The following is a 27,377-nucleotide window of genomic DNA, read 5'->3' on the forward strand; positions in this document are numbered from 1 at the left end:
TACAGAAGGGTTTGTTCATATATCATTCGTAGCCTGAATTATATAACATTTTATACCTAAAAACATGGCGGAAATTCATATTTTAGGGCAGATTTATGGAGTGATAAAAAGAGATATCCAAAGTCCCATCTGTAAAAACTTTAGATTCTAATATGACTAAAATGAAACAAGAATTTCGAACCTGACTTTATCCAATGTTTAGATTTGTGTTCCTCAAATGTATTAAAATATGCGCATATGTAATGAGATTATGGCTCATTTGCATGGGGGGGTTGGGTTCCCCTACATAATATTCAAATTATGTGGGAAACACTGGATAATATTATTTAATAATAATAATAATAATAACAAATACAAATAATAATATTTTAATAATTGTTTTAATTTTTAATCATCTCGCGACCCCCACTTTGGGAACCCCTGCTAGAGCACAGTGAGGAAGATATTACAAGGATTCACAGTCTAACAATTTACTGACAGTATCAACATGCTGTACTGTAACTTTTCACACAGAAGTCACACCATGTTCAAAATGATACACAGTGTTTACAGGGAGCTATCGGCACAGTATCATAAATATTATGGAGATCTACAATCAAACACAGCAGCAAGCGGCCACCCCAGTGAGATGATAGTGAACTGTTCATGAACTTGTCATGAAAAGTTCATGGAATATCAGTGAACCATATTCATGAACAGCTCATAAACAGCTCATAAACAGCTCATAACAAAGTTGATGAACTGTTCATGAATTGGTCATGAACATTAAATGGCACTAGGGCAGTTCATGAACTACTCATGAAACTCCTGTGCTGGAATGGTTCATGAACAATTCATGGAATATGGTTTTAGGCAGGTTCATTAACAATTCATGAAATGGAGTTTTCAGTGAGTGTGTAGGGATATTCAGTTTTCAACCAAGAACATATCAAGAACTGTTCATAACAACTTCATGAACAGTTCATACCCAGTCACTGAATATAATTCAATGGCTGGCTATGAACTGTTCATGTACATGAACTGTTCATGAACCATTGACTGTGGGTCAATTGGCAACCATAGAAAACAACAATTATGTCAATCACAATGGAACTTTACTCAAATTAACATACATGTATACAGGTGGAGCGCTACAATTAATCCTATCACTATTTGAAGCACAGTTCTTGATACTCAGCTGCACACAAAAATGGGTTACGGGTCCCAAAAGCTTGGGTACCACAGCAACAATAAATTATTTCTGTAGAAAACAGAAAAGTGCAGCAGCAATAATTATACACAGGATCCGGTTCTTCGTCTGGATTGCTTCTTATTCAAAATTCAAAGTACACAGTTACATTCAAATAGCTGTACTTTACAAACATCACATTTCTCCATTTAAGTTATCCGTCTGTCACAGTCAATTACTGTATCTCAAGGAGAAATTCAACATAGTCAATATAAATTATTACTAGGGCCGGGACTTTAACGCGTTAATTAAGATTAATTAATTACACAAAAATTAACGCATTTTAATCGCACTTTAATCGCACTTTAATCGCACTTATTTTTGCACAGCGGAACGTTTCTCACTGGATGAGTTTCAGGCGTACCGATTATACTGGAGCACCAACTAACGTTCATGACTTCAGCATTGGACTTCAAACAACAACAAATCACGGTGAACAATAGTCAAACATGAACGAACAAGCTGATGAGACCGCTTTGGTCGGCCCCGTGGATGGGAAATTTAGTTTTAAAAAACGGACGGATGGAAGCGTCGATAAGAGCACGGTTGTGTGCAAATTATGCAAAAAAGAATGTGCATATCACCGCAGCACATCAAGCCTAAAGTATCACCTAAATGCAAAGCATGTAGCAGCTAGCGTGGACGTTAGCCCGACTCCGAGTGCAAGGAACCACACCCTGACCCAACCCACACTCAACTAGATGACTGGTTTCAGGGCCAGGATAAGTAAGTCCACGTCTGAGAAAATAACCAACTCCCTGGCTCACTGGATTGCACTCCACTTGGGGTAAAAATCCATGTGAAAATTGCTTCTCACTGTTCTCAGGTCAAATATGTATATTTGATTAAAAATGCGATTAATTTCGATTAATTAATTACAAAGCCTCTAATTAATTGGATTAATTTTTTTAATCGAGTCCCGGCTCTAATTATTCACTCACATTGCATTTAGCTGACGCGTTTATCCAAAGCGACTTACAATAAGTGCGTTCGACCAACAAAATACAAACTTGAAGAAAACAGAATCATAAAGTACATCAGGTTTCATAGAGCAAAAACAATTCAAGTGCTACTCAACTGGCTTTAGATAAGCCAGCCCTTTATTAGTATATAAGTGCTTTGTTAATAGTTCTATCGCTCGAAGTAGAGTCGAAAGAGATGAGTTTTCAGTCTGCGCCGGAAGGTGTGTAAGCTTTCTGCTGTCCTGATGTCAATGGGGAGCTCATTCCACCATTTTGGAGCCAGGATAGCAAATCCACATGTTTTTGCTGATGGGAACTTGGGTCCCCTTCGCAGCGAGGGTGCAGCGAGCCGTTTGGTTGATGCAGAGCGTAGTGCACGCGCTGGGGTGTACAGTTTAACCATGTCCTGGATGTAGGAAGGGCCAGATCCATTCGCAGCATGGTACGCAAGTATCATGTCTTGAAGTGGATTCTAGCAGTTACCGGAAGCCAGTGGAGGGAGCGGAGTGTTGTGGGAGAATTTAGGAAGGTTGAAGACCAGACGAGCCGCTGCATTCTGGATGAGCTGCAGAGGTCGGATGGCACATGCAGGTAGACCAGCCAGGAGAGAGTTGCAGTAGTCTAGGCGTGAGATGACGAGAGCCTGGACCAGAACCTGCGTGGCTTTCTGGGTCAGCTGGGGACGTATCCTCCTGATGTTGTAAAGCGTGTATCTGCAGCAGCGGGTTGTAGCAGCTATGTTTGCAATGAAGGACAGGTTGTTATCTATAAACACATAACGCTATCAAATAATACTTTCTATCAATATATCTATCTTTACCAAATATAACATATTATGGAGATCACAAAAATACACTGTCAATGTTAATAAACAAAAAACAAGGCAATGTGCCTGCAAGACTCCACTCAGGGAAACAAAACATATTACCCGTGCGCAGCAGCTAACCAGGCGGCTGAAGCCCGCGAAAATGGCATCTATTGTTGCCGACAGTTTAGTATTTTTAAAATACCGTTACTATGTCAAACATGCTCAAAACTTTCTGACACACTCTCCTAAACATCTCCAACATCATATCTAATTCACACAAGTTAACATCGATCATTTTCATCATGTACTGACCTGTAGAAAACAGGAAAGTAAGCAGCAATAATTATACACAGGATTAGTGATGGGTCGTTCGCGAACGATTCGTTCTTTTTGAATGAATCTTTGAAGTGAACGAGATGAACTGATTCCTCCCACAAAACGATTCGTTTGTTTGAGTCGCCGCTAAAGAGAAGCTGTTCGCGAACGACGAACTTAAAGAACTGGCGGAAACAGTTCAGAACTGTTTCCTACAGTGTCGCTACTGTAATCAGAGCCTGAGCTCCGACACACACGCACGCACGCACACACACACACACACACACACACACACACACACACACAGGAGCGGGACATCCTCCTCAACCTGTCCGCAATAAAGAGGACGGATACCTGAACCGTAGCGTCCAGCTAGCTTAGCGATAAATACACACATCGTTGTATTCTCCTCCCCCTGTCGGCCCTAAAAGCTTCAGATGGTGGATACCTGAGCTCCATAGCGTCCCGCTAATGTGAAAACACACACACAGCGTTAGCGGGACATTCTCCTCCCCCTGTCGGCACTAAAAGCTTCAGAGGGCGGATAGCTGGGCTCCGTAGCGTCCAGCTAGCTTAGCCGCTAGCTTAGCAATAAATACACACAGCGTTGTATTCTCCTCCCCCTGTCGGCCCTAAAAGCTTCAGATGGCGGATACCTGAGCTCCATAGCGTCCCGCTAATGTGAAAAACCACACAGCGTTAGCGGGACATTCTCCTCTCCCTGTCGGCCCTAAAAGCTTCAGAGGGCGGATAGCTGGGCTCCGTAGCGTCCCACTAGCTTAGCCGCTAGCTAAAGGTAAACATAGATGGGTACATACTATAGAATATGAATAAATCGTCACCGATGTAGAGGATATATTTTTGTATTCACTTTGAACTCGGCCAAATGGAGTTTAATGCTTTGGGATTTAAGCACATAGTCCATGCATGGGTTTGAAAGTATAACGTGCTAGCCTGCTGTAATACATCGTATAGTCAGGCACACATTTATGAGAGATTTAACAATGGCCAATTATATTTCTTAAATAATATGTAGCCTATTCCCAGAGCATAATTCATGGGGCAACAAGGTGAGGTGTAAAATGTGTTTTAATATCATAAATGTTACGCCAGCAAACTTCTTGTACGGACTTCGGCAGTAGTGAAGACTCACTGAACGAATTAAGTACAAAGACGAATCGTTCGCGAACGTGCAAATCACCAGAAGTCGTTCGCGAACCGGTGAACGAATCAGTGAACGAATCTTTCAAGTGAACTGAATCAAAAGATTCGTGTCCCCGAAGGGAATTGGAATTCCCATCACTACACAGGATCCAGTTGATCGTCTGGATTGCTTCTGATGAGGGGGCGGAAGTGTCCCCCCTAAAATAACCCAGATGTCACCGCTCACCTGCCAAAGGTTCCACCTTGGCGCTACTTACTCATACTGCTTCTCAAACAGTACAGATAAACCATAAAATGATATGAATGTCACCAAAATAAATACAGATAATGTTCAGTTTCAAATTCACTATTGTTTTGTTTTAAGATTAAACGTTTTTAAAAATAAAGACATGTTCAAATAGTAGATGAATATTCAAGAGGTATTTAAAATCATCACACTGATCACAAAAGTTCATAAAATGCTCATGAATATTCAAAATATTCTGAACTTGCCACAATCATCCAAAATTCATGAAATGCTAATAGTCATGAAAAGTTCATGAAATGCTCATGCAAACTTTTTGGGGTTTTAATTATAATGTTGTGATTGGCTGGATCATGACAAGTTCATAAATTGCTCATAAAAGTCTGTCATGAGCAAAACAGGAACGTTATATGAATGAACAATGTTCATAAAAATGTCATGAACTGCTCTTTAAAATGGTTCATGAGCATTTTAAGAATGTTGGTTCATGAACATGACAAGTGAACATATAATGAGTTGTTCATGAATGTTTCATGAGTGCTCATAAACAGCTCATAAAGTCATGAACTCCATCTCGCAGGGACACTCACCCACTAGCACTGTCTCACAAAGCCCTCCTCGAGAGAGGAAATCATTTACGGTTGTCACATTCAGTTGATGACCAGTTGCAGCTGGAAACGGCTGACTAAACACAATTATATATATATTTTTAACCCACTTTAAAGCATAATTATGCACATTTTCAGGTTCATAATTGTATGTTGTGCTTCTACTGTGATGTGTTTCCATGCTTTAATGTTCAAAGAGCTCTTTATTTCTCATACTGCCTGTGCTGCTGCACCTCTTTTCACCCTCTGTCTGAAACCAGAGCCCAGTCTGCTCTGATTGGTTAGCTGGCCAGCTCTGTTGTGTTCAAATGCTTAGAGATGTCCTGCCCCCTTAGCCTATCACGTACTGTACAATGCATTAGACTCCAAAGGACGCGTTTCAGGCAGGGGAGAGTTGGTGGGAGAGAAACTCCCTATGTGAACTTTTGGAATGTATCCTTTCCAGACCATTTACATGCACATTACCGATAACAGACTACAGGAAAGACAAAACCCCAAAAACCATAATAGGATCCCTTTAAATAACGAGATCAATACACTAGTATAGTATTCGTTTATTAGTCCCAGAGGGGAAAATGGGTTGCAGCACATCACAGAGGCATTTAAAAAGTTAAGACAATACATCACTGACAACAACATAGACACATATAAAAACAAACAGACATAAGAAAACCAGATATCGGCAGACATGACAAGGGGCCTATAGACATTCCACTTCTGTTCGGTATCATTGTGCTACATCTATAAACAAAGTGGAAGTACAGAGCCATTTCACTTCAATGACATCAGTCCTCAGTTCTGACTCCACTACTGTTCTTTAATAAAGCAACTCAATGACTATATTTAGAACAGAATACATTATTATAGAAAGTACTGACATTGTTTGGAATGGAAAAAGTGCAGGGATAGAATTATAAAGGCCTACATTTGCAACCAGGTATTAAACACATTATTCAAGATCTTTTGTCAGATACTCAATGTCATGAAAAACTACACTTGCTGAGGATTAGGCATAGGATTAACGTAAAGGATTAACGCAAACGCAATCGCAATAAAGCTTCCGTCCACAAGCAATATTCACCGGATAGTGTCTGTCCACACGAGACCGCTCCGTTTAGCTCCAACCGCTGGAGAAGCTGCAGTACATATGCAGGAGCCTGTACGTGGCGCTGTAACTTCCTCCACAAAAGCAGTGAAGAAGCATGGTTGTCATGGTTGCCCTTCTGTTTATTCTCGCAGTGGGGGCCGAGGGAACCGGGCAGAGTTTTTCGCCAGTCAACGTGTATTAAAGTTTAAATCTTCCGACACAATTATAAAAGTGCCGGTCAAAGGTCTTCTTTGTTATTTATTGAGCTTTAAAACAAATGAATAACGAATCTATATAATATAATAATAAAATACATGGAGCCTCTCTTTTTCCTCCCTCTCTTTGGACAGCGTCAGTGTCTGTCTCATGCAGCAGGTGATCCAGTAATGAGTGACCCGGCCGACAGTAAAAATAAACATATTTATAACTAGTTTAGGGAGTTAATTAAAATAGCAAAGGGTGATGAACTGACTTGAAGTGTGTGTTTTGCTGCAGCGGGAGGAGCTGCAGGTGAGCAGAGCTGCGTGTCTCCGTCATGTCAGATTAGACTTCACTCGCGTTTATGTCCATATCGAGAGAAAGATAAATAATCTGAATTCAGTGTGCAGTTTACTTTGACGCGGGGGTGAGCAGCAGAGGTGGGGAGAGGCGGGGCTATTGCCTCATCATTATCAGAAAATGATCGTATAGGGCGTACACACGGAGCCGTTGGACCCCCCAGAGCGTTGCGTATGCCGTTCTATCCACCTTGGGACCCGTTATCGTTTACACAGTCGTTTAGTGCCGTATTCGGTCGTCCTCGTGTGGCCGAACGGTCGATATGACACTAAGCAGTAACGCAAACAACCGTTTTCGTCCTCGTGTGGCCAGGGCCTTAAATAGGGTTACATGCTTGAGAGGCACTGTTAAGGTTGGACATTCATCCATTGAGCAATTCAACCATAAAGCTTTATGTTAGAGACTTTCCAGATCTTAAACTCTTCCACGTTAGCTGAAATTCAAAATGACATATTGGAAAGTAAACTAAGACTGGCTAGCCTTTACTGATGACCATTATATAAATATTTCAGGGCTGTGAATGAAATTTGTCATTGTCATCTTCATTTCCTTGCTCATTTGTATTCATGACACAAGACACTCACACCATGCAAGATCCCTGCTGAGCATGGAGAATGATGAATTACAAGTCTGTGAGAGAGCAAAATACACCATATTCATTATTCTCCAAACTTTCACACAAACTTGGGAATTTAATTTGCGAGACTTTGTTTTGAAAGGATCTTATAGTTCATAATCAAGGAATATTTACAAGTATGAGATGAACCGACTGGCAACATCAAAACACCAAAACACTTTTTTATACCGTGCTGATTATTTCTACTTTAAAGGTCTCCTATTATACTGTTTTTCATCATACATTATAGGTCTCGGATATATACAAAACATATCTCTGAAGTGTCATTGCAGCATCCCATAATCCCCTCTGTTTCAGCCCTGTTTCAAAAGTGCTGATTCTCTGTCTGTTACTTTAGATGAAAATAAGGAGCCCCTCCCCACGCCCCTCTGAGAGACGTTTGGTTAAAAGAACAGAATGGTGCTCTAGGAGGAGATTCAGGTGATAAGGTGGGGTGGGGGTTACCTTGGTTGGTGATTGGCTAATGGTTACACAAGCCAAGAGGCCAAAATCTGATCAGCTCATTTTCAATCAGGTTTTTAAATAAATGGATCAGGACAAAAAGTGAGAGAATCTTTGTTCCTGAAACTTTCAGAATCTATTTACACAGAGGGGACACATGTTGATGTATAAAACATGTGTGAAAAAGTGGATCTTGCATCATAGGTGACCTTTAATGTAGAATTTAAGGATACTGGTTTACTTCGTGTGGAACACAAGGAGCATCATACTTTTTCTTAAATACTTCTATTCCAAATCACATCACGCAAACATGCCTTTGTGGCTCATAGCTGCTCAGAAATGGATGCTAATGTGCACTGAACAGCTCTTTTACCTTTTGACTGCAGCATTGAGACAAACATGAGTAGACGGAGTGAAATCAGGTTGAAATGAGAAGGCTTCGACTCACTGCTACCACTTTCCTAATAAACTGAAAGCATTTTGTATTATTCATATAAAGCCCTGGAATATTTATAGTCCATTTGGTGAAGTTATATATTTGTGGCACTGTTGCATTTTGTGTTCATTGGATATTTTTCGTGCATTTACAGCAGTTTGGTAGCAACATTGATAATTTATACGAATTCCTATTGCTATCTTAAAATACTGTTGGTTGCAAAAGGAACAAATGAGAATGATCAGTAAATGGTCAACTTAACAGGTAGCCTTCCTGTGTGGAAAGTGGAAATGCTTTATGGTTGATAAAATATGTAGACCCAGCAGTAGTATTGCTATTCTCTTGGCAGAAAGAGTCCGACGCTGACATTTCCCACCAAGTTTTATAGCACACATTACCCATTTTTGCAATATGAGAAATGGCAAAAGTACCACGTTTGCCTGCCATAAATTACCCTGATATTCATCTTGACATTTGTGAGTTACCTTACTGCCGAATTCTCTGAATCAAGTTATTTCTGTATTACTGGATATATGATCAAATGTCTGGCGCAGAGAACGAAAAGAGTTTGTGCAGCCTCCTCCTTCGTAGTGTCACACTGACCTACAGCTCCAAAATGAATTTCAAGAAAACGGAGAAGAAAAAAAGAGAGTGTGATAGATGGGTGGTTTCCTGGACAAGTTCATGTTCAGGTGTTTAACTGATAGTGCTGCCAACAAATAACCTCTCATATAAAAAGGGTAAAAAGACAGGCAATCTTTATTTCCTTACTACATTACTTGAAGGCAGAATACAGGCAGAATCAGGTATTATACCATATTCAAAATTAAACAAAAATGATGTGCTGCTTTCTGCTGCACATAATGAAATCAGACACAGATGCTGTGTCTTTAATGATGGGTTTTATTCCATTTATTCTTGATGATGGCTTCAGCCATATGGCTTTGCTGTGATGGAAGGCAGCTTTTATCTTCTGCAGCTACTTGTTTATCCCCACAGTAATTGATGCCCTTCAAACCTGTCATCCTGTCAGAAGCTGTATCACTGCAGGCTCGGTACACATTGTGCGATTCGGAAATTGCCAGGAAAGCTTTCATACTGAGATTACACTTAATAATTTGTCACACTTAGCTTTAGCCAATCACCTCAGGTGAACCCACTTCCTAAAAAATGCCTCATGAATATGTCTGCGTGCCTGCCACCACATAAAAAGTGCAGATGAGGACAACTTTAGGCAATTACACAGAATAATAAACACACTTTGAAAGAGGCCTGATAATGCTTTGTGGGGTTTTCCCTTTCCTCTAGTGTGTATTAGGTTTCTTTGCATGTAAATGAAATACAAAGGCTGACATCCCCAATTCTCGCCAGAGGAGTTTCTCTCCAACACACTCCCCACTTTGTAGTACTTAAAGTTTATATTGACTAGGGCTCCAACACATTGTACGTGATAGGCTAACAGGCGGGACATTTCCACATCTAAGCTGTAGACCAATCACAACACAGCAGGCCATTAAAACATGTAAAAAATGTCACAGTGGAGGCACACAATTCAAATATAAACCAAAACATTAGCATAATATGTCCTATTTAATACAAAATCTCTTAGTTATTGCTGACATCTCAATCCATGGTCACCTATCTGTACCCACGAGCAAATGCAATATTGTAGAATGTGATTTATTGCAGAACTATTTTTTTTTTTTTAAGCCTATCTTCCTACATCTCAACAGTGGCCAGCACCTTCATGCCAACTGGACATCCCACACAGAAAACAACAAACTAGTATGTCTCTAATACCCCTACTTGATAATGTCAAATAAACAATCAACAATCAACCAAAACAATGTTAATTATTGGGCCTAGTGAAAAGGGGGAAAGATACCTATTTTTTTGACATTTTCACGTACTAAATGAGCATGAAAGAAAAAGAGAATTTGTGTAAAATGCTGTTTCCTATTCTGCAGTCAGCTGCGGCAAAGTTTCCTCTGCGGTCAGCTTCAGTTAATTGATTGGATCCTAAAGTTGTAGCCATTTTTCTCAGACAAGAAAATCTATCATATTCAAACTGTCATATTAATTGGTTCTGCTCAACTGAGCCGGATCTGCAACATTTCCAGGATGTACATTTTAGCCTTTGACTCTGACATATTCAGGTGTGACTTCCAATTACAGTTGGCCGTTTTGTGATTTTCTTTGAGCTAAAAACACATTGTGAGAGGGCTGCTTGAAGATGAATAAAGGGATGAATGATACATTATTTTTGGTTTATTATAGCTTAAAGTCAGAATAATTCACTTAAATCAAGGTTACGTGTCATTTAAAAAGCCAGTAAGATGCCATTTTCTATAGACCAACTGTTATTAGTCTGTGCATGCATTTAACATAATGGCTTATATGTTCTGTTTTCTCTCTGTGTTTAACTAAAATCAATAAATGACACTGACATGTCTTCTGTGGGTGTTTGCTGCCGCTGCGCAGACGGGACTAACACATCACAAATGCTTCATTGTGTAGTGGCAACATCAATAACACTGCATTTTGAGGGCAATTATGATCAAATTGAATAAGCTCTCATCAGCTCATCCAAAGGAAAATAAACAAACAAGCACAAAACAATAAAATCATTCTTCAGACGAGTGGCAGGCGGTTTTATTACAGTGCAAATGAGTCATTATGTAAGAATTTTATTTTTGGGTTTAGATAATATTAGGTATTTATTTCTAGGCCTGTGAGCAGACATCAGTGCCTTTTTTTTATAGCCAACATTGTTAAAACTAAAAGTTGAAAAAGCAATATCCTCCGAGTTTGTGATGTGAGATAAGATTGCTTCCACCTTTTCTCCGGATTTTAAAACGGTTAAAAATAGACGTAATTTTCCAGCTCATATACACTGATATGGATCAATGATACAGGGTGGTACAGCATCGGAAACATCCCCATATTTCCTCTTGTCGCCATGCTTTATTTCATGATATTTTTTGTCCAAAGGGCATCTAAAAAACAGTGTCAGATCTCAGCGCTGCAGCCCAGGGACACAGGGAGAAGTACCTGGCCGCCCCACTGTTGGAAGTGGGACGGTCTTTGGGGGGAACTCAAGAGAGAGCAGGGAATAAGGTTTTGATCACGACCAGCTATCACTTGTGTCCTCAACTCTTCTGTTGAAGCCCACACTCCTGCAGAAGGACAAGTATAATGGGGAGGATGTGTTGTGTTTTAATTAGTCTCAAAGTATTAATCTTCCTGCCATTAAACAAATATGATTAACATATCACTAAAAACAAACGTTGCTGAGGAAACACCAATAATAATAACGTAGATGATTCTTTTAAAATCCATATAGCTTAAACATGTTTGATTGAATTAATATGTGTAATCTGTGATCCATCAACATCCTCTACGCTGGAGGTGGTAGAAAGCACAGCACTGTGGCACACTGAACGACAGCAGGAATCAGCATGTTAGATTATGTGTTTAACAGTAGGAATATCAGTGAAATTATCGAAAAAACCTTTCTAATAGCAACTGTGTTGGGTGTGTGTTCCATTGAAGCTAGTTTTAAAGAAGACGTATTATGGTCATTTTCAGGTTCATATTTGTGTTTTGTTCCTCTACTCTACATGTCTCCATGCTTTAATGTTCAAAAAGCTCTTTCTTTTTCTCATACTGCAGCACTTATTTTCACCCTCCGTCTGAAACCAGAGCCCAGTCTGCTCTGATTGGTTAGCTGCCCGGCTCTGTTGTGATTGGTCAACCGCTTAGAGATCTCCCTCTCATTAGCATATAACGTACAATGTGTTGGAGAGATAGCCAATAGAAGCGCATGTGTTGCATAGTGATGTCACTTTCAGAAAACTCCTTCAGTCGTGATGTTTGGGCTTTTAGCCTTTGCAGACCATTCACATAAACAAATACCTACTGTATGTTTGTAACACACTACAGGAAAGGAAAAACCCGTTTAAATTCTTAAGTAATTCTTTAGAAAAATACATAGTATTGGCCTCGTATTCGTAAGAAAGCATTTTCTATTTAGAGTTAAATGCTCAAAACTCATTAAATAGGTTTAATCAGGACTCTTTCTGATGTATTTGTGTCTGATTTGATGAACAGTAACCACACAACTCACCAACTGAGATCTGATTCATATATTTTCTAAATCATGAGTGGTAAAAAGTGACATCACATTTTGTCCAATTCAGCCCGCCTACTCTAAACCAGTGAGAAGAGCCAAAAGAGAAAAAAAAATCCCTCGAGAGAAATAATAACTTCTAGCTTTGACAAACAATCAAGTGCTTATGAATGATTCCCTCACGCATAGTGGGAAGGTGATTGAGAAAATACATTGTTGAGCCTCTAGGTCTAGGACAACCTTAGTTTACATTTGCCTGACGATAACATCTGTGGAAATGAGAATTGTGTCGTCTCTTAGAAGCAATGGCAGAAATAATGTGATCATTGTGGGATGGTTTACCGATGCACTGGTTTTAGCTATTAGTGAATACATTGGCCTCAGAGGGAAATGTGTCATTTATGTTGGAGAACATATCGGATTGGAAGCGAACAGAGAAAGGAATAGCGCATCATAAAAGATTCAGCAGGAACCATAAAATAAATAGTTTTCTGGTTACGGAATAAATGTGTCATGAAGTACACTAATTGGATAAAAGGGTTTGGAAAATCATTGAAGTGATTCATTACTTGATTACATAAAGTGAAGATAGAGATATTGCCCCTTCAGGAGTCTGCTATAGACATATGGTTTTAGCACATGCATGGAGTACTTATTGCTCTACATACAAGAGAATATTCATGTAAAAATATCTAAATTCTGCCTGCAGTAGGTTTATGTATTATTGCATAACGAGATCCTGTGGATAGCTTCAAGGCAAGCGAAGGCTCCTTCCTCTACTCTCAGGTGGAAAGGTTGTATTCAGGATGAGAACAACAAACCAAACTCTCCACCAATACTTGAGCCTGATGCGATCGCTGAGAATGGCAGCATACTCTGTATTTGTTTTTCTCCTGAAAGCTGCACCTTCACCATGACAAAACAAAGCCTCCCACTCCATAACAGAACCACTAAGACCCTTTGCGCCGGCCTGTAGGCTTGTTTTGTTGTGTGCCAAACATGCACGCATCCACTTGTTGAGAGCAGAGTGAAGAATGACTCATATGACCAATTGATTTTTTCTTTTTCCTCCACCTCTCAGTAAACCAATGCCTTTGTTCTTTTTGCTGTAATCACAATCATGTCACTCAGGGTGTAATAATGTGATTATTCATTGAAAACTGACCACAGTATCTCTCACTTGAAATGTCCTGAATGACTGTGGTTGATGAATAGCCGCTCGCACCCTCGATTGATATTTGAAATCGGACTCTGAGTAACACCTCAATATAATTGCCTTTTCGTTATCCGTTCTATTGTCTGCCTGCGCTGACAGTTAAGGTGCTGGTTTACTGAGGAAATGTCAGATAAAATTGACTATAGCTCTCCGTCATCTGCTCTTTTATATAAAACGTTTTGCAAAGGGCAAGGATTCCTGCACTGTCCTAACAGAGACATTACTCTCTGGCTCCATATTGACACAAAACACAAACAAGTGAGACATTCCTAGTGTATAATTCACAACTCATTATCATAATGTTGTTTGATTTTTGGTGAGTTATTTAATGGATGGCAGTAGTCTGCCCACATCACTTGCACCGTCTCCAAAACGTTCTCTCCGAGGACTAAGGAGCTTATTATGAGTGGACTCTTTTAGAATAATTGATTGTATTTGACATGACATGGAGGAAGCTTGGCGGATTGATACTCTGCAGCAGAGCCCTGATCAATCCAAATGAGAGTCTGGGGGAGCTTTTATTTCTGTGCCAGAGTTTATTAGAAACAACTCGGCTTCTCTGGAGAAACTCTCCTCCTCCAGAAACAGCTTGGACCTATTAGTATCTGCGAATGTGAATTAGCATGATCCCTCACCTCATCATGACTCGGAATATTCCCCGTACACTAGTTTGACAGAACATAATGAAACATGGAGTTAAAAGACGGGCCATGTTCCAAAGCGCTTTTGCGTTGTGGGCGTAAAGTCAGCAAGAGTTGTGATTATCTCCAAAGATTTGTTTCTGTCTTTACAAACATGAAGATTAGCTGTGATTTGGTACACGGCACATTATGAATGATGAATAAACCTTAAAGAGCTTACAAAATGCTATTAGCACCTGTTAGTGGGCTTGGTATATGATAGAGGTTGCATTTGTATTGTGAAATGTGCCATATGATTTTTTTAGTATGATGTATTTTTGAATAAATCACGATTATAACAGCATACAAAAGTTATCAGTTAGTAACAATCGTTCTTCGCGCTGGAAACAACAACTTCGGTCATTTCCGGCAGTGACATCATGAGTAGAACACAGCTGAGCTCAGTCCCATTTGAATGCCTTGAAGCACTAAATATTACAACAAAATATGGACAGCAATAAGATGCCAAGAATAATCGGCAAGCGATGTGTGGTATGGGGATGTGGGGCCGTTTCCAAATCTGGCTATTGGATGTTTTTGTGGCCAAAAAATGATCAAATGTCGCGTACATGGACCAAACAAGTGCGTCGTACGAGGGTGGATTTTGCTGGACCAGGTAATCCGGGGTCGATATCAACCGACAATTTGTGGGCAGCAGTTCGAGAGATCGTGTTTCGAACAATCTACAATGCTCGCTAAGGAAATTGGATTAAAAAAGAATTTCAAACTGAACAAAGATGCTGTTCCAACAATGGTTACTGCCAATAACCCAATTGCCAGCACAAGCCACCACGCCGATTCCTACACGTCCCCCGATGCAGATTCCTCCACTAAAGAGACGGCGAAATGCATTCGCCAAAAGGGAGAGAGCGAAGGTAAGCCGCGCTACTTGTTGTTCAATGTTTACAAGCATAAAGCCTGAATCAAAATGACATGTACAATCTCACACATTTATGAGTTGATGAAGACATGATGCCATATATTATTGCATGCACTTTGCCCATGAACAGCATTTATAGTAAAACTATACCTCATACAACCGCTTCAAGTTATGAAACATTTCAATTTCATTACATAGGTATTGGAAACTTTGTTCAATGAAGCCACTGACAGAACTGAGGATAGCGACAATCTATTGGACATCCACACTGGGGAGGAAGCTGTGTATACACCAGTAAGTATACAGAAGGACTGTGTAAAAATACAATTTGTATCTTCATCACATGCATGTACATAATTCATATATTTAATTGTTTGATTTGATAGCATTGCTCTCTCAATCAATTCAACCACATGTGTTATTATTAATGTTATTATATTATGTACAAACTTGCAATACAATTTCAAGCTAGTTCAAAAGATGTATTAGTAAAGTTGTGCTGTGTTTTGTACATTTCAGAATGAAATTGCTGTGCAAACGAACCCCCCTCCACGAATGTACCACAAGTCCATGCAGGCACGACCACGTTTCAGGTCAGCTGGAGAGCAAGTTCGAATCCATGTTGGTTGTTCCAAAGGTCAGCATCATAATATTTAAATATTGATATACAAATACACATACATACATATGTATATATATATATATATATATATATATATAGTCAAACCAACTGTGTGTACTGTTGGGACACAAACACATGATACAAGTACTGTGGATGCTGGGATCCAGTGCAACCTGCAGCTAAACCTCCCTGAAAGGGACATAATTGATGAGGAAAAAGAGCTTGAGGCCGACAATAGCCAACATGAAGAGGATAATCTTTATAGCCCATCAGACGTGGAATCTGATTCGTCAGCTGATGAGTATCGTTTTGTCATGTTTTTTAAATGTTGCTACATTATCATTATGCAGGGTCGGATCCAGCCATTTATTGCAGACTTGATCATTTTACTCTTTGTCCATTTCACAGGGACAGTGACAACCAGGATGACAATGATCCACTTAGGAGTAAGCTTCTGCTTGTGTTCATGTCTTCCCTGATGTCACTATTCACCCATTGTCCGATGTGTAAAGAGAACACGCCAGGTCGCCTTCGGAGAACAATGGGCACATTTGTGGAAATCGATCAAAACTGCAAACATTGTGGTTTTCAAAGGTAATATTTTTAAATGATGACCATGTGAAATATGTATTTGAGAATGATATTTGTGGCCATGTTTGACAGGTGGTCATATTCATGAGATACTCATACAGGTTGTATAGTATGATAGACAATTGAATGAATATATTTTTCTCACAGGTCATGGCAGAATCAACCTTTTATTGATGAAACTCCTGCTGGAAATCTGCTGTTGTCAGCAATATTATTGTGTAAATATTGAAAATGTGAGCTATGTGAGAATGGAGTGTACAGTTTCAATTACAATGATGAATTATGCCAAGTGCCTCAGGGCATGCTATGCATAATTGGGGCACTAGAAAATATGGTATATCATTCTTGATTATAAAACTTCTTTTTTGCAGAGTATGTTACCGAACTCTTGACCGAGACTCTACGCTTGTGCGAAGACAATGTCGAGGAGGAACCTTTCGATGTCCCAGATCCACTCAGCAGTCGGTGGGAAAAACCAGACAAGAGAGAGGCTGTTGTGCTGTTTAGAAGCAGATTTAATCACTGAACTGACAATCTGTTTTGTTATTGACTCTAATCAAGTGCTGGATACTTGAACGACGTGTATATGTCAGATGGAAACTTCGCCTGGATCTTTTTAATGGCACATGATGGCAGTGGGATTCTGTGGTTCTTACCAAGTATTCCACAGCAAAATCTCACTAGCTGGCGGTATGCCACATAGCGATACATTCTGTAAAATACAAGATAATAAATGTCAATTGTAATCACTTCCACCTTATTTGCTTATTTATCTATTTATTCTGTAACTTTGCCAGAGTGACCATAAGACTTCCCAACATTACATCAAAGTTTCTGAGCTCTACACATTTGTGAACACAAGTAACTTACTCATTACGTGGCTGATCACCTGCTTGTTGTCTGTCCCTCGTTGAATAATGATGGTAGGCTGTCTGCAACACCCAAACATCCAGACAATTTGATTGGAATCCTGGGTGATCTATTACGCAGTTTATGTGTGTACTATCTCCCTCATATTCATTGAATTCCTCCATTTTGGCCACCATGACATCCTTTTCTTGGCAGCATTGGCACTCTTCAATTGTTTCCATGATTGTACATTCTTCACATGTACAACATTCTAAATGTACAAAAAATAGTTGAGAAATAATTGCATTTTTAGGAGGAGACCTACTTCTGTGGTGAGTTCCAAGCCTAGCAGAGTGTGATGCAGTTACCTGCTATTTATTATTATTTATTTACTATCTATGAACATTTCTATGAATTATAATCAAATGTATATACCAGTCTGTGTTCTGTTGCCTGAGCCAAGTGTGCCTGCTATTTATTAGTTGTAATAAATCACGATTTAAAAATACAGCGGGCATATTGTCATTAATGACAAATGATTTTCCATTAATAATAGTATATATTATCGTAATACGAACAGTATTGTCCTTCATTTCGTAAGCTCTTTAAGAGGCAACTGGGTATATCTGCCAGATCTGAATTTCATGTACACAACCTTTGAACAACTGGAATAAGATATAGCTTAAACGTTTAAAAAAAAAAAAATAGGCTACCCGTTTTTTTTCTTCTGCGCAGCTCTCCACTTTAAATTATAGTAATTATCATATGTGTACTATGGTTATCTTTTTATATATATAATAGTGTATATAATTGTATAATTGTTCTATGTGATGCTACTTTCCAAAACGTTTTCCTCTTGCTGTTTACATGTAAGCACCATTTACACCAGAAGCAAAGTCCTCTTATGTGTAAACCCACTTGGTCATAAACCAGATTCTGATTAATTTTGTCTTATATTGTTTTTATTTATCCAACTAGTGTACTGTTAATATATTGAATGGATCTGGTTGCAAGGGATATATTTGTTTCTCTACAAAACAGTATTGAGACTCCGTATCAAAGATAATTAAATGGCTGTCATTTTGTTCAGTGAAGCATCCCAAATGTATGAGCCGCTAAAGTCTGTCCGTATTATTTTCTTACATCAACTATATATCTGAAAGCCACATAGATAATTCTTGCATGCATCCCGTTGTAGAGATCATTAAAGGTCTGCATGCATAAAGTATGAATGCCTTTATCTTCACACCTCTATGTAAATAAAGCCTTGGACAGTTTAATGTTATGTGCTATGTCCTCAGTCTGAAGCAGTAAACAGCAGATGGTTTCGCAGGGCCTCTTTAGCGCTATGGATTTTATTTACCTACCCACCTGAATGACCTGTGCTGAGCTGTGCCACTGATGAGAAAAAAGAAGAAGCGAGAGTTAACGGTTTGCTCTTGTTTACTCTAGTTCCAGTAGACTGCAAGGCCAGAGGTGTCATTTGCCACGCACGGAGAAATTAGCTTGTTTATCAGCATTTTGATTTCCGTCCCGCCTCATCGTCCCACTGACATTTGAGACGTACATGATCCATGACTGATTCCCAATCAAAATGGAGCCTCTGTAATATAACAAAGTATTTGGCCTGTGCAGTTTCCTTTGTCTTATAATTGAATGCATTATGATTAGCGTTGCGCCCAAGAGGATGATAGCTTGTTATGTGCCCGCCTTGGAAAAGGTAACCTTGAACATTGTACATCTGTCCTGTCGATTGGATATGCTTCAAAGATGCACAACACATTTACCAGTGAGACGCTGCAGCTCAGGTCCATACACAGGGAGATTGTTTGCTCCAAGGTGATTTCCTGTGGTATATTTGACCTTTTTTTATTGCAATACATCATGATGTTGCATTCTTGAACCATCTACCCTCTTTGGAGTTGAGTTAGATGGTAAAGTCCTTGAAAGGTTACACAAATCTTTATCCATTCACTACCGTAAGGGAAGAAGTGTGAAATATAATGAAAACGAATACTCTTTCTCGTGACTATGCCATCAGTTGATATGTTTAATTGTGTGTGTGTGTGTGTGTGTGTGTGTGTGTGTGTGTGTGTGTGTGTGTGTGTGTGTGTGTGTGTGTGTGTGTGTGTGTGTGTGTGTGTGTGTGTGTGTGTGTGTGTGTGTGTGTGTGTGTGTGTGTGTGTGTGTGTGTGTGTGTGTGTGTGTGTGTGTGTGTGTGTGTGTGTGTGTGTGTGTGTGTGTGTGTGTGTGTGTGTGTGTGTGTGTGTGTGTGTGTGTGTGAGGGTGGTCGATATGTGCATAACAGCTCTTATGTTTTGCCGAGTAAATTGGATTCTCTGCTGGAGAACAGTTAATTTAGAATATGTCCAAGATGCAAATGATTGATGTGACTATATCGTTACAACTGTAGGTTTGTGGTGCAGGGCAGCGTAATGGGAACAACATATTGCAGGGAGAAGGAAAAGCTTTTATCCCAGAAATTATAGAGAATTATTCTGCACCAACTCTGTAAGTCTCCTCGTATAATCATTTGGATTTTGGGCTTGACTGATTATACATTAATTTTCATGCAAACATCACCTAATTTGGGGAGGAAAAACTGTGTCTACTGTAGCTCGGATTATAGTTTCACTTTATATTTTATAGTGAAGCTCCTGCACTCGTGTTTGTTAGGAGTGAAGCAAACAACGTGTCTCGCAGAGGATGTAATGTACCAATTTAGCACTGAATCACAGCCTACAAACAAAGGAAACAGCACGGATTGGAATTAACATCAGTGTAAACATTTGATAAGGATTTGCTTGAGGCGAATGCTATGCTTTATTATTGATACAGAAATAGAAAGTGTTGAAACAAGACTTGCTTCTTCTATGCACGTGATTTACTCTGCATTGTATCCTGCAACTCATCCTCATGAACCCAAAAATATATTTGTGGCGATGGCAAATGGCTTTCCTTTCTTCCTGATATAAAGGACATTTCTATTGTACCACAAATTATCACGTGAACCTGATAATTAATCACTGCTTCCTTCAATGAACAGCCCCCTAACATTAAACATATCACAGAGAGGAGAAGCAAAGCCTTCATCCAGTGCAGAGGAAGTGCATAAGAAATAAAACTGCCTGCACAGAGTGTGAGCCTTGCATGCATAATAAATGTATGACAAAACAATACCCCAGGCACCCCAGTATTAATGATATGCAGCGAACTCATTATTAAAGTTCCAAAACAGCTCCTGGAGTAACACAGATGGAGTCAATTAAGCAATGAGCATACTTGCTTGCCTGCCGTTTCATCTTCTTTCTTTTATCTCTCTCATATTACTCCATGGGTGTAATTAGCTGTATGTTTCTCCCTGCAACATAATGTCCAGTGATAATAACAGCTATTTTCAATTGTAATTTCAAATAATGGACTGCTTAATAAATGTACCAAATTTGCTTATGCCGTGTCCTTGGGTATTTCATTAGCGCTGGGAGAGGTGTTGAGGATAATACTTTGCTAAGCAGATTTTCTTTCTCTCTCTTCCCCTGTTTGTGTTCCCAGAGACCTGATGCCTTCAACGCTGGAGGGCCAGATCACTATGGAGAAGACACCCAGCTACTTTGTGACTAACCATGCCCCCAAGCGCATCCACACCATGGCCAGGGACATCAAGCTTATTATAGTGGTGCGTAATCCCGTCACCAGAGCCATTTCGGACTACACACAGACTTTGTCCAAGAAACCCGAGATCAACACCTTCGAGGTTCTGGCTTTTAAGAACCGGACACTGGGTCTCATAGACGCTTCGTGGAGTGCGTTGCGCATTGGAATATATGCGCTCCACTTGGAGAGCTGGATGCAGTATTTCCCTCTCTCCCAAATGCACTTTGTCAGCGGGGAAAGACTCATCGTGGATCCCGCGGGCGAGATGGGCAAAGTGCAGGACTTCCTGGGACTCAAACGCATCGTCACAGACAAACACTTTTACTTCAATAAAACTAAAGGATTTCCTTGTCTGAAGAAGCCAGAGGACAGCAGCACTCCCCGATGCCTCGGCAAGTCAAAAGGGAGAACTCACCCTAAAATAGACCCGGACGTGATTCACCGGCTGCACAAGTTCTACAAACCCTTTAACATGATGTTCTACCAAATGACCGGACAGAACTTTGAGTGGGAGCTGGAGGAGGACAGTGGGTCTCGTAGCTCTCAGGACTAGTAGACTGCGGCATGGCACGGCGCAACCACACCACCAGCCTTCTTCGATAAAACTTCTATTGTCTCGCTTTCGTTTCTTCAGAGAGAGTGCTTGAGCACGCCAATCAATCATGGCTGTCTTTGCAGTGTCTGTATCCATTAGCAAGAGTTTACTGACATGCTTTTCCCTTCAATACTAATGTCGTTGATGATGGCGAATCATTATTGTACATACTAAACATAAAATATATTTATATTTGTGAAAAGGAGATGATTTATTCCTTTTGTTTTTAAAAGCATAGAGCTGATATAAAAATCATGTTGACTATGGCAATGCATGCGATAAGTTAAGTGTCCTTACCTCATGAGCCCTAAGGCTGAAATCTGCCTGTTTCTTCTCCCTTTACTTTACTTCCGTTTGTTTCCCTCACACCCACTCACCAGCATACGGTACAAGAAGATATTCTATTTAAACAGCTAAGGCCAATGCAGTGATCTGTATAATGTCTTTTCACACTCTCCTGCTGCTTCAGAAGAGACAGGAAAGAGAAAAGTGAGAGACGTAAAGTACAATAATCCTCTGACTTTTGCTCATCTTTTTCAGTTTTTTGAGTGGAGACAGTCGTGTTTTTGTCTGTCTATGTTTACCAAAGTGTTCATTTACTCAGTGTTCTGGTTGCTCTGCACTCATTAATTGCACACAGATTCAATAAGAGAGCTGATGGACAGTGGCCCTCATTCAATAATTGGATTGTTTCTCTACATCGTCGACATTAGCATACTGATGACCACGCACTCAGATGTGGTACAGTCTCAGTGATTTTGGCATAATTCGACAAATGAATCCATGTCGTGCAAATAGCAAAGGGTGAGCTGTGGACTAAACAATCCGGCATCTTGACAAAAACAAATTATTGGTGTCAAAAGGCTCCCGAAATAACAGTTAACACTCAAAGTCCTCGACCGTTTGAGTCGTGACCCTCTTGACGCAGTGATTCATGTCGATGAGGGTGAAGAACAACACGAGGGGGATTGAGCAGAAGTTTGTTAACAAACATCTGCTGCGACACGGTCTTCTATCGGTAGAGATTAATGGGGTGTTAAATAAACCGCTGCTGCTGGAACAATGTCAATGTCAGAGAGAAGGAATAGCAACATACATGCCCAGGTAAATTACCAAGCCATTACTGTATGTACTTAATGAGATGATGTGTGTCAGGGAAATGTGTTGTAATCAGAGGTTTACTTTGACTAACTGGGCAAATGTGTGTGGAAAATAACAGGGTGTTGCTGTGAAATGCTCCTTTACTCATGCAATGGAAAAAAAACACATGACCCATTATATTTTTCTTTATTCATTATATTTTGCATAACTCGCTGTGTGTCTGTGTGTTGTCTCTGGACTTTTCATCAATTGAGACAATCAATACAGCCAATGAGTCAATAAATACAGTCTGCTACACATCACTGGTTGCTACAGCTATGATGCATTGCTCTGTTAATCCTCCCTGTTCTCTGGCCACAGATGGCTGGATTGGTTCACTCTCCGCGGACCTCTCTGTCACCCTGGGGAGGCCGGCACCAGCAGCTACTTACACAGAGCAATTGATTCAATCAAAGTAAGCACTATACTGCCCTTTGTAGCACCAAGCCTGAACACTTACCTCCGAGTCTCACTATCCCAGAGTCACAACTTCCACTTTAAGGCTTTTATGTGCAGCCGTTTCTTGGTGTTTTCTTGACAACCTTTCTACCTGCTCCCTTTTCTCTCTTCACACACTGAGCAGATATGGGGAGGCATATCAAAATAACTGCGAGCAAGACATGCTAATCATACATTAAGGAAATGCCTTTATCATTATTTATTTATACACATTTTATCCCCCAAGCTTTGTAACATGTATAATCAACCTTCAACACCAGACAGTCCCTCCTACTCAGTGTAGAGACGCTCACAGACATCAGCAGAAAGCACCCTACAGTGTTATTAGGACAGATGAGGACTCCATTTTCATATGAATATGCACTCCTGCTGTCATTTGCATTTCCACGATCACACGCAGGAGGGAATTCCTCTCTGAAGCTAAAACTTGGATCCAACCTCTCATTAACCGAAACACGCACGCACACACATACATATACCTTTTTCTTTCGCTTGTTTTAGGAACAGGCGGAGCACTGTGATACATCTTGCGAGAGTCGCGACGCATGAAAGGCATGCTAAGCTGTCCTTCATGTGTTCCTCCCGGTGGGGGTCTATGTGGTTCATCAGCATCAAGTAAAGAGGATTGTGATGATAGATGAGTGTCGCCTGCTCATCAAACTGTCACTGCTTAAGTGCCATCGTGTGGAAATGAAGAACACATTTGTATTAGTTAGTCATTACAGGCAATTTGGCAAAGAGCTGAAACTGTTATTTATGGATTGAAAAACGCTAGCTGAATGCACCGTGAAAAGATTTGCAGTTTGCAGCTATGTGTTTATACTAGGTTGAAAGGCTGTGATCTATGTATGTGTGTTTTAAAGTGCACTTTTCTGTTATATGATCTACAATTCTATGCCACTGTGGGGCATAATGAAAGGGTCCAGCGAATGTGCTCGGTTTGAACCAAACAAGTGTGAATAGTTTGGTTGTAAAATGGAAACAGATAGATCTGCACGCAGAATAACTCTTCCTATGAATTCAGTATTCCTTTTGAAAGCTAGCATAGCATAGAATTGCTAACGCTAATTCATGATGTGCGAGAACCCTGTTAGCTCCACAGGTCTTTATGTAGAAAAAGGTAATAAATATCACCTGAGCAAGTGTCCAAGGCAAAATGGATGACAATAACTAGTTCAAAATCAGACATCAGACAGAAAATAAAGGGAGAGAGAGAGAGAGAGAGATATAGATATAGATATAGATATAGATAGATAGATAGATAGATAGATAGTGTGAGAGAGATTTTCTTTTCAGCAATGTAGATGGAAGGAATGGAGGCTGGAGTCCGCTTTATATCAAACACTGAGTTTAATGAGAGCCAACGGCCGTGAGTGAGCTCAGAGCGTTTACACAACATGCCATGAGAAAACCCTCCAACTCACTAAAGCATTACACAGAAAACACAGACGATCTACCGGAGAATCCGGGAGGGGCCTCTATTTCGCGCGTCTTCTGATCGATAATTACAAACACATGGATTAAGAGACAAAGACAGTCTGTTAAAGTCCTCTGGCAGTTAGTCACAGTCCCCCAACAGGAAAGCGGAACCTTTAACCCTTTAACCTTTAAACTCTTAAACCCCTGCTCTAAGTTATAGCAGACCTATGTGAAACACAAAATGCTTTTTGGTACAAACACATAAACAAAAATATTTCCTTCACAGATAGGTAGATAGATAGATTGATTTGCGAGTTGCATAAGAACTGGTAAGATAGCAGGGTTTCCCACATACTTTATTTGGGCGGGCCGACCAGGAAGGCTATATTGACGGCCACCAAAGTATAATTCGCGAGCCAATTAGGTTGATTTTTTATATCTGTCCGCAAGCATGACGGCATCTGCAATCCCTCGCTCTACCCATCGCTATCGCGTGAAGGGTCTGCTTTAAGCGCTCCGCACAGTAACCCCGCTGCGAGGCTCTGGCGAACAGTTCATGAGCGTGCTCACTAGCGCACTTTGTTCATAAAGTCAAGAAACCCTCAAAAAGGTACGGTTTATTTCATTTTAAGGATGCGCAGCAAGCAACATCTCCAGGTGCTCCTTTGGGAACCAGGGCAAAAAAGTTATGTGCACCCCTGATTATAACCTATGACAGTATATGGAGCAGGATGTTAAAGTTGTCAGACCTTGGCTGATGCTACGCTATGATTGGCCAATTGGGCCAAAATAAGAGATAAAACACACAACAAAAAATGTAAAGATACATTTTATTGAAATATTTCTTTCTATAGATATCACAATAATATATTGCTTTTCTTGTGGTCAGGATAATTCTGTACTAAAACCTGATATTCTGACAGCCGTATTATATGCAACTAATATGTTGTAACTTTAACTGAGAGAAGCAACTTTCCCCTCATCCACTCAGTATTAGCATTTAACGTGCATCATTAAATGACATCCAAAATCCTAAAAGAGAGAAGCCTGTTTTAACTAAGGTTTAACATTCATTGAAATGAACAAAAACAATATGTGTTTGTTCACCGTTAACAACAGCTGTGCATTCATCATTGAATCATTCAATGATTGCAAAACAAATATCCACATAATGAAATAAGCTGCAACTGTACAATCTCCCACTGCGCTCTTCTTTCTCATCCGTAATGAAATCATTCATTTAGCCGTACGGCAATTGTATCTGCATGGAAATGTTCCCAAGGTGGCTTAGTCACTCATTGAATTTAGCTGCTACCAGTGCACCAAAATGTTATGAATCAAAAAAAAAAGAAGGATTAAGCAAAATCCTTGCATTGCTCTCTAAAGTTATGTATTTTCCTTATTTCTCAATATATCTTTGTCTTCAGGTGTATAGGTGTTAATGGGGGTCGGGAAATGAGCACAATTCATTTAAAGGTGGGGTAGGTAATTTTGGAGAAACCAGCTCGAGTGCGCTATAATTTGAAAATACACAACCGGAAAAAATCTGCCACTTCCTTACAGAGCCCCTCCTCCAACACACACGAAGGCGCACATGACCAATGAGGGCACGTGATCAGTGTGTGCACAGATGGAAGGCTGACAGGCAGGTAAGCCATCCAGTTACTTTAGCCGGGCCGGCTCAGATGATTGGTTGTACTTTTTACAGTACTACAGCTTCCAGAGATGACACTTTTTAATGGATTTATTGTCAAAGCACTTAAGATATTAATTGCTATCAGGATGTTAAGAGCATTGCATGGAATATAACAAAAAGTGTATCTCGAGCCGGTTTCTCAAACTTACCTACCCCACCTTTAACGGTTGCTATGAACAATCACATTGGTGACTGCACATAATGAGATTCACAACCCAGATATGACAGCTTTTCCTCCTCATCTCTCTACCACCAAATGCCTTGATTGGTGGAAATACAAGATATTCCACCCTATTGCCTTTCTGAAGCTGATGAGTAAACTAGGAGTGCAGCTGCTGTCCACAACAACAGAACTGAAATTATGTTTCGAAGTGTCTTCAATCACCAAGGCAAGGCAAGGCAAGGGTTTCCTTTATCCTCAGATCAACAGTTCCTGCAATTTCCACAGACAAGAGTCAGTACCAGAAGTAATCATTTCATCTGGTGCTGCTTCCTGAATCAGGGAAGTCCTCTTCAACCACCTCATGAGAGGAACAGCATCCTGCCATAAATCTTCCCTCAAAAGCTATTCTCTCTCCTCTGTTGGTAGGATTTTCCATCACCACTGCCCCTCTTTACAGCCACTCAAATAGGTTTTATTTTGTGTTTATGAACAATGGCCTGCAATAATCGAACATACATATTTGAGCTCCTTGATCAAAATCATTCACATGCAGAACGATATTACAATTAGAAAAAGTGTTCAGAAATGACTAAATGTACGGTGGCCGAAAGGGACAAATGTGCCACAATGGCCAAAAACAATTACATTAGAAGAAATGCCCTGCCGTTTAAAAAACGATATTAATATAAGAATACAAATGTGCCAAAACTCATCGTATACATAAACAACTTTACCAACTTGAAAGCAAGTGCGCAGTATTTAGAACACATTCACCAACTGCACACAGCTGGGATTG

General features: G+C 40.0%; 1 protein-coding gene across 1 annotated transcript in view; it reads left to right on the forward strand.

Annotated features, from left to right (window-relative positions):
- Window positions 1-23,012, forward strand: part of hs3st4 (heparan sulfate (glucosamine) 3-O-sulfotransferase 4) — a 135,401-nt gene extending 112,389 nt beyond the window's left edge. The window contains exon 2 of the mRNA XM_034088628.2: window positions 21,008-23,012. Coding sequence (XP_033944519.1) covers window positions 21,008-21,662 — 655 coding nt within the window. The 3' untranslated portion in view covers window positions 21,663-23,012. The remainder of the gene's footprint in view (window positions 1-21,007) is intronic.
- Window positions 23,013-27,377: the final 4,365 nt, after the last annotated feature.

This window comes from Pseudochaenichthys georgianus, chromosome 8 (assembly GCF_902827115.2).
Source record: "Pseudochaenichthys georgianus chromosome 8, fPseGeo1.2, whole genome shotgun sequence".
Taxonomy (NCBI): Eukaryota; Metazoa; Chordata; class Actinopteri; order Perciformes; family Channichthyidae; genus Pseudochaenichthys; species Pseudochaenichthys georgianus.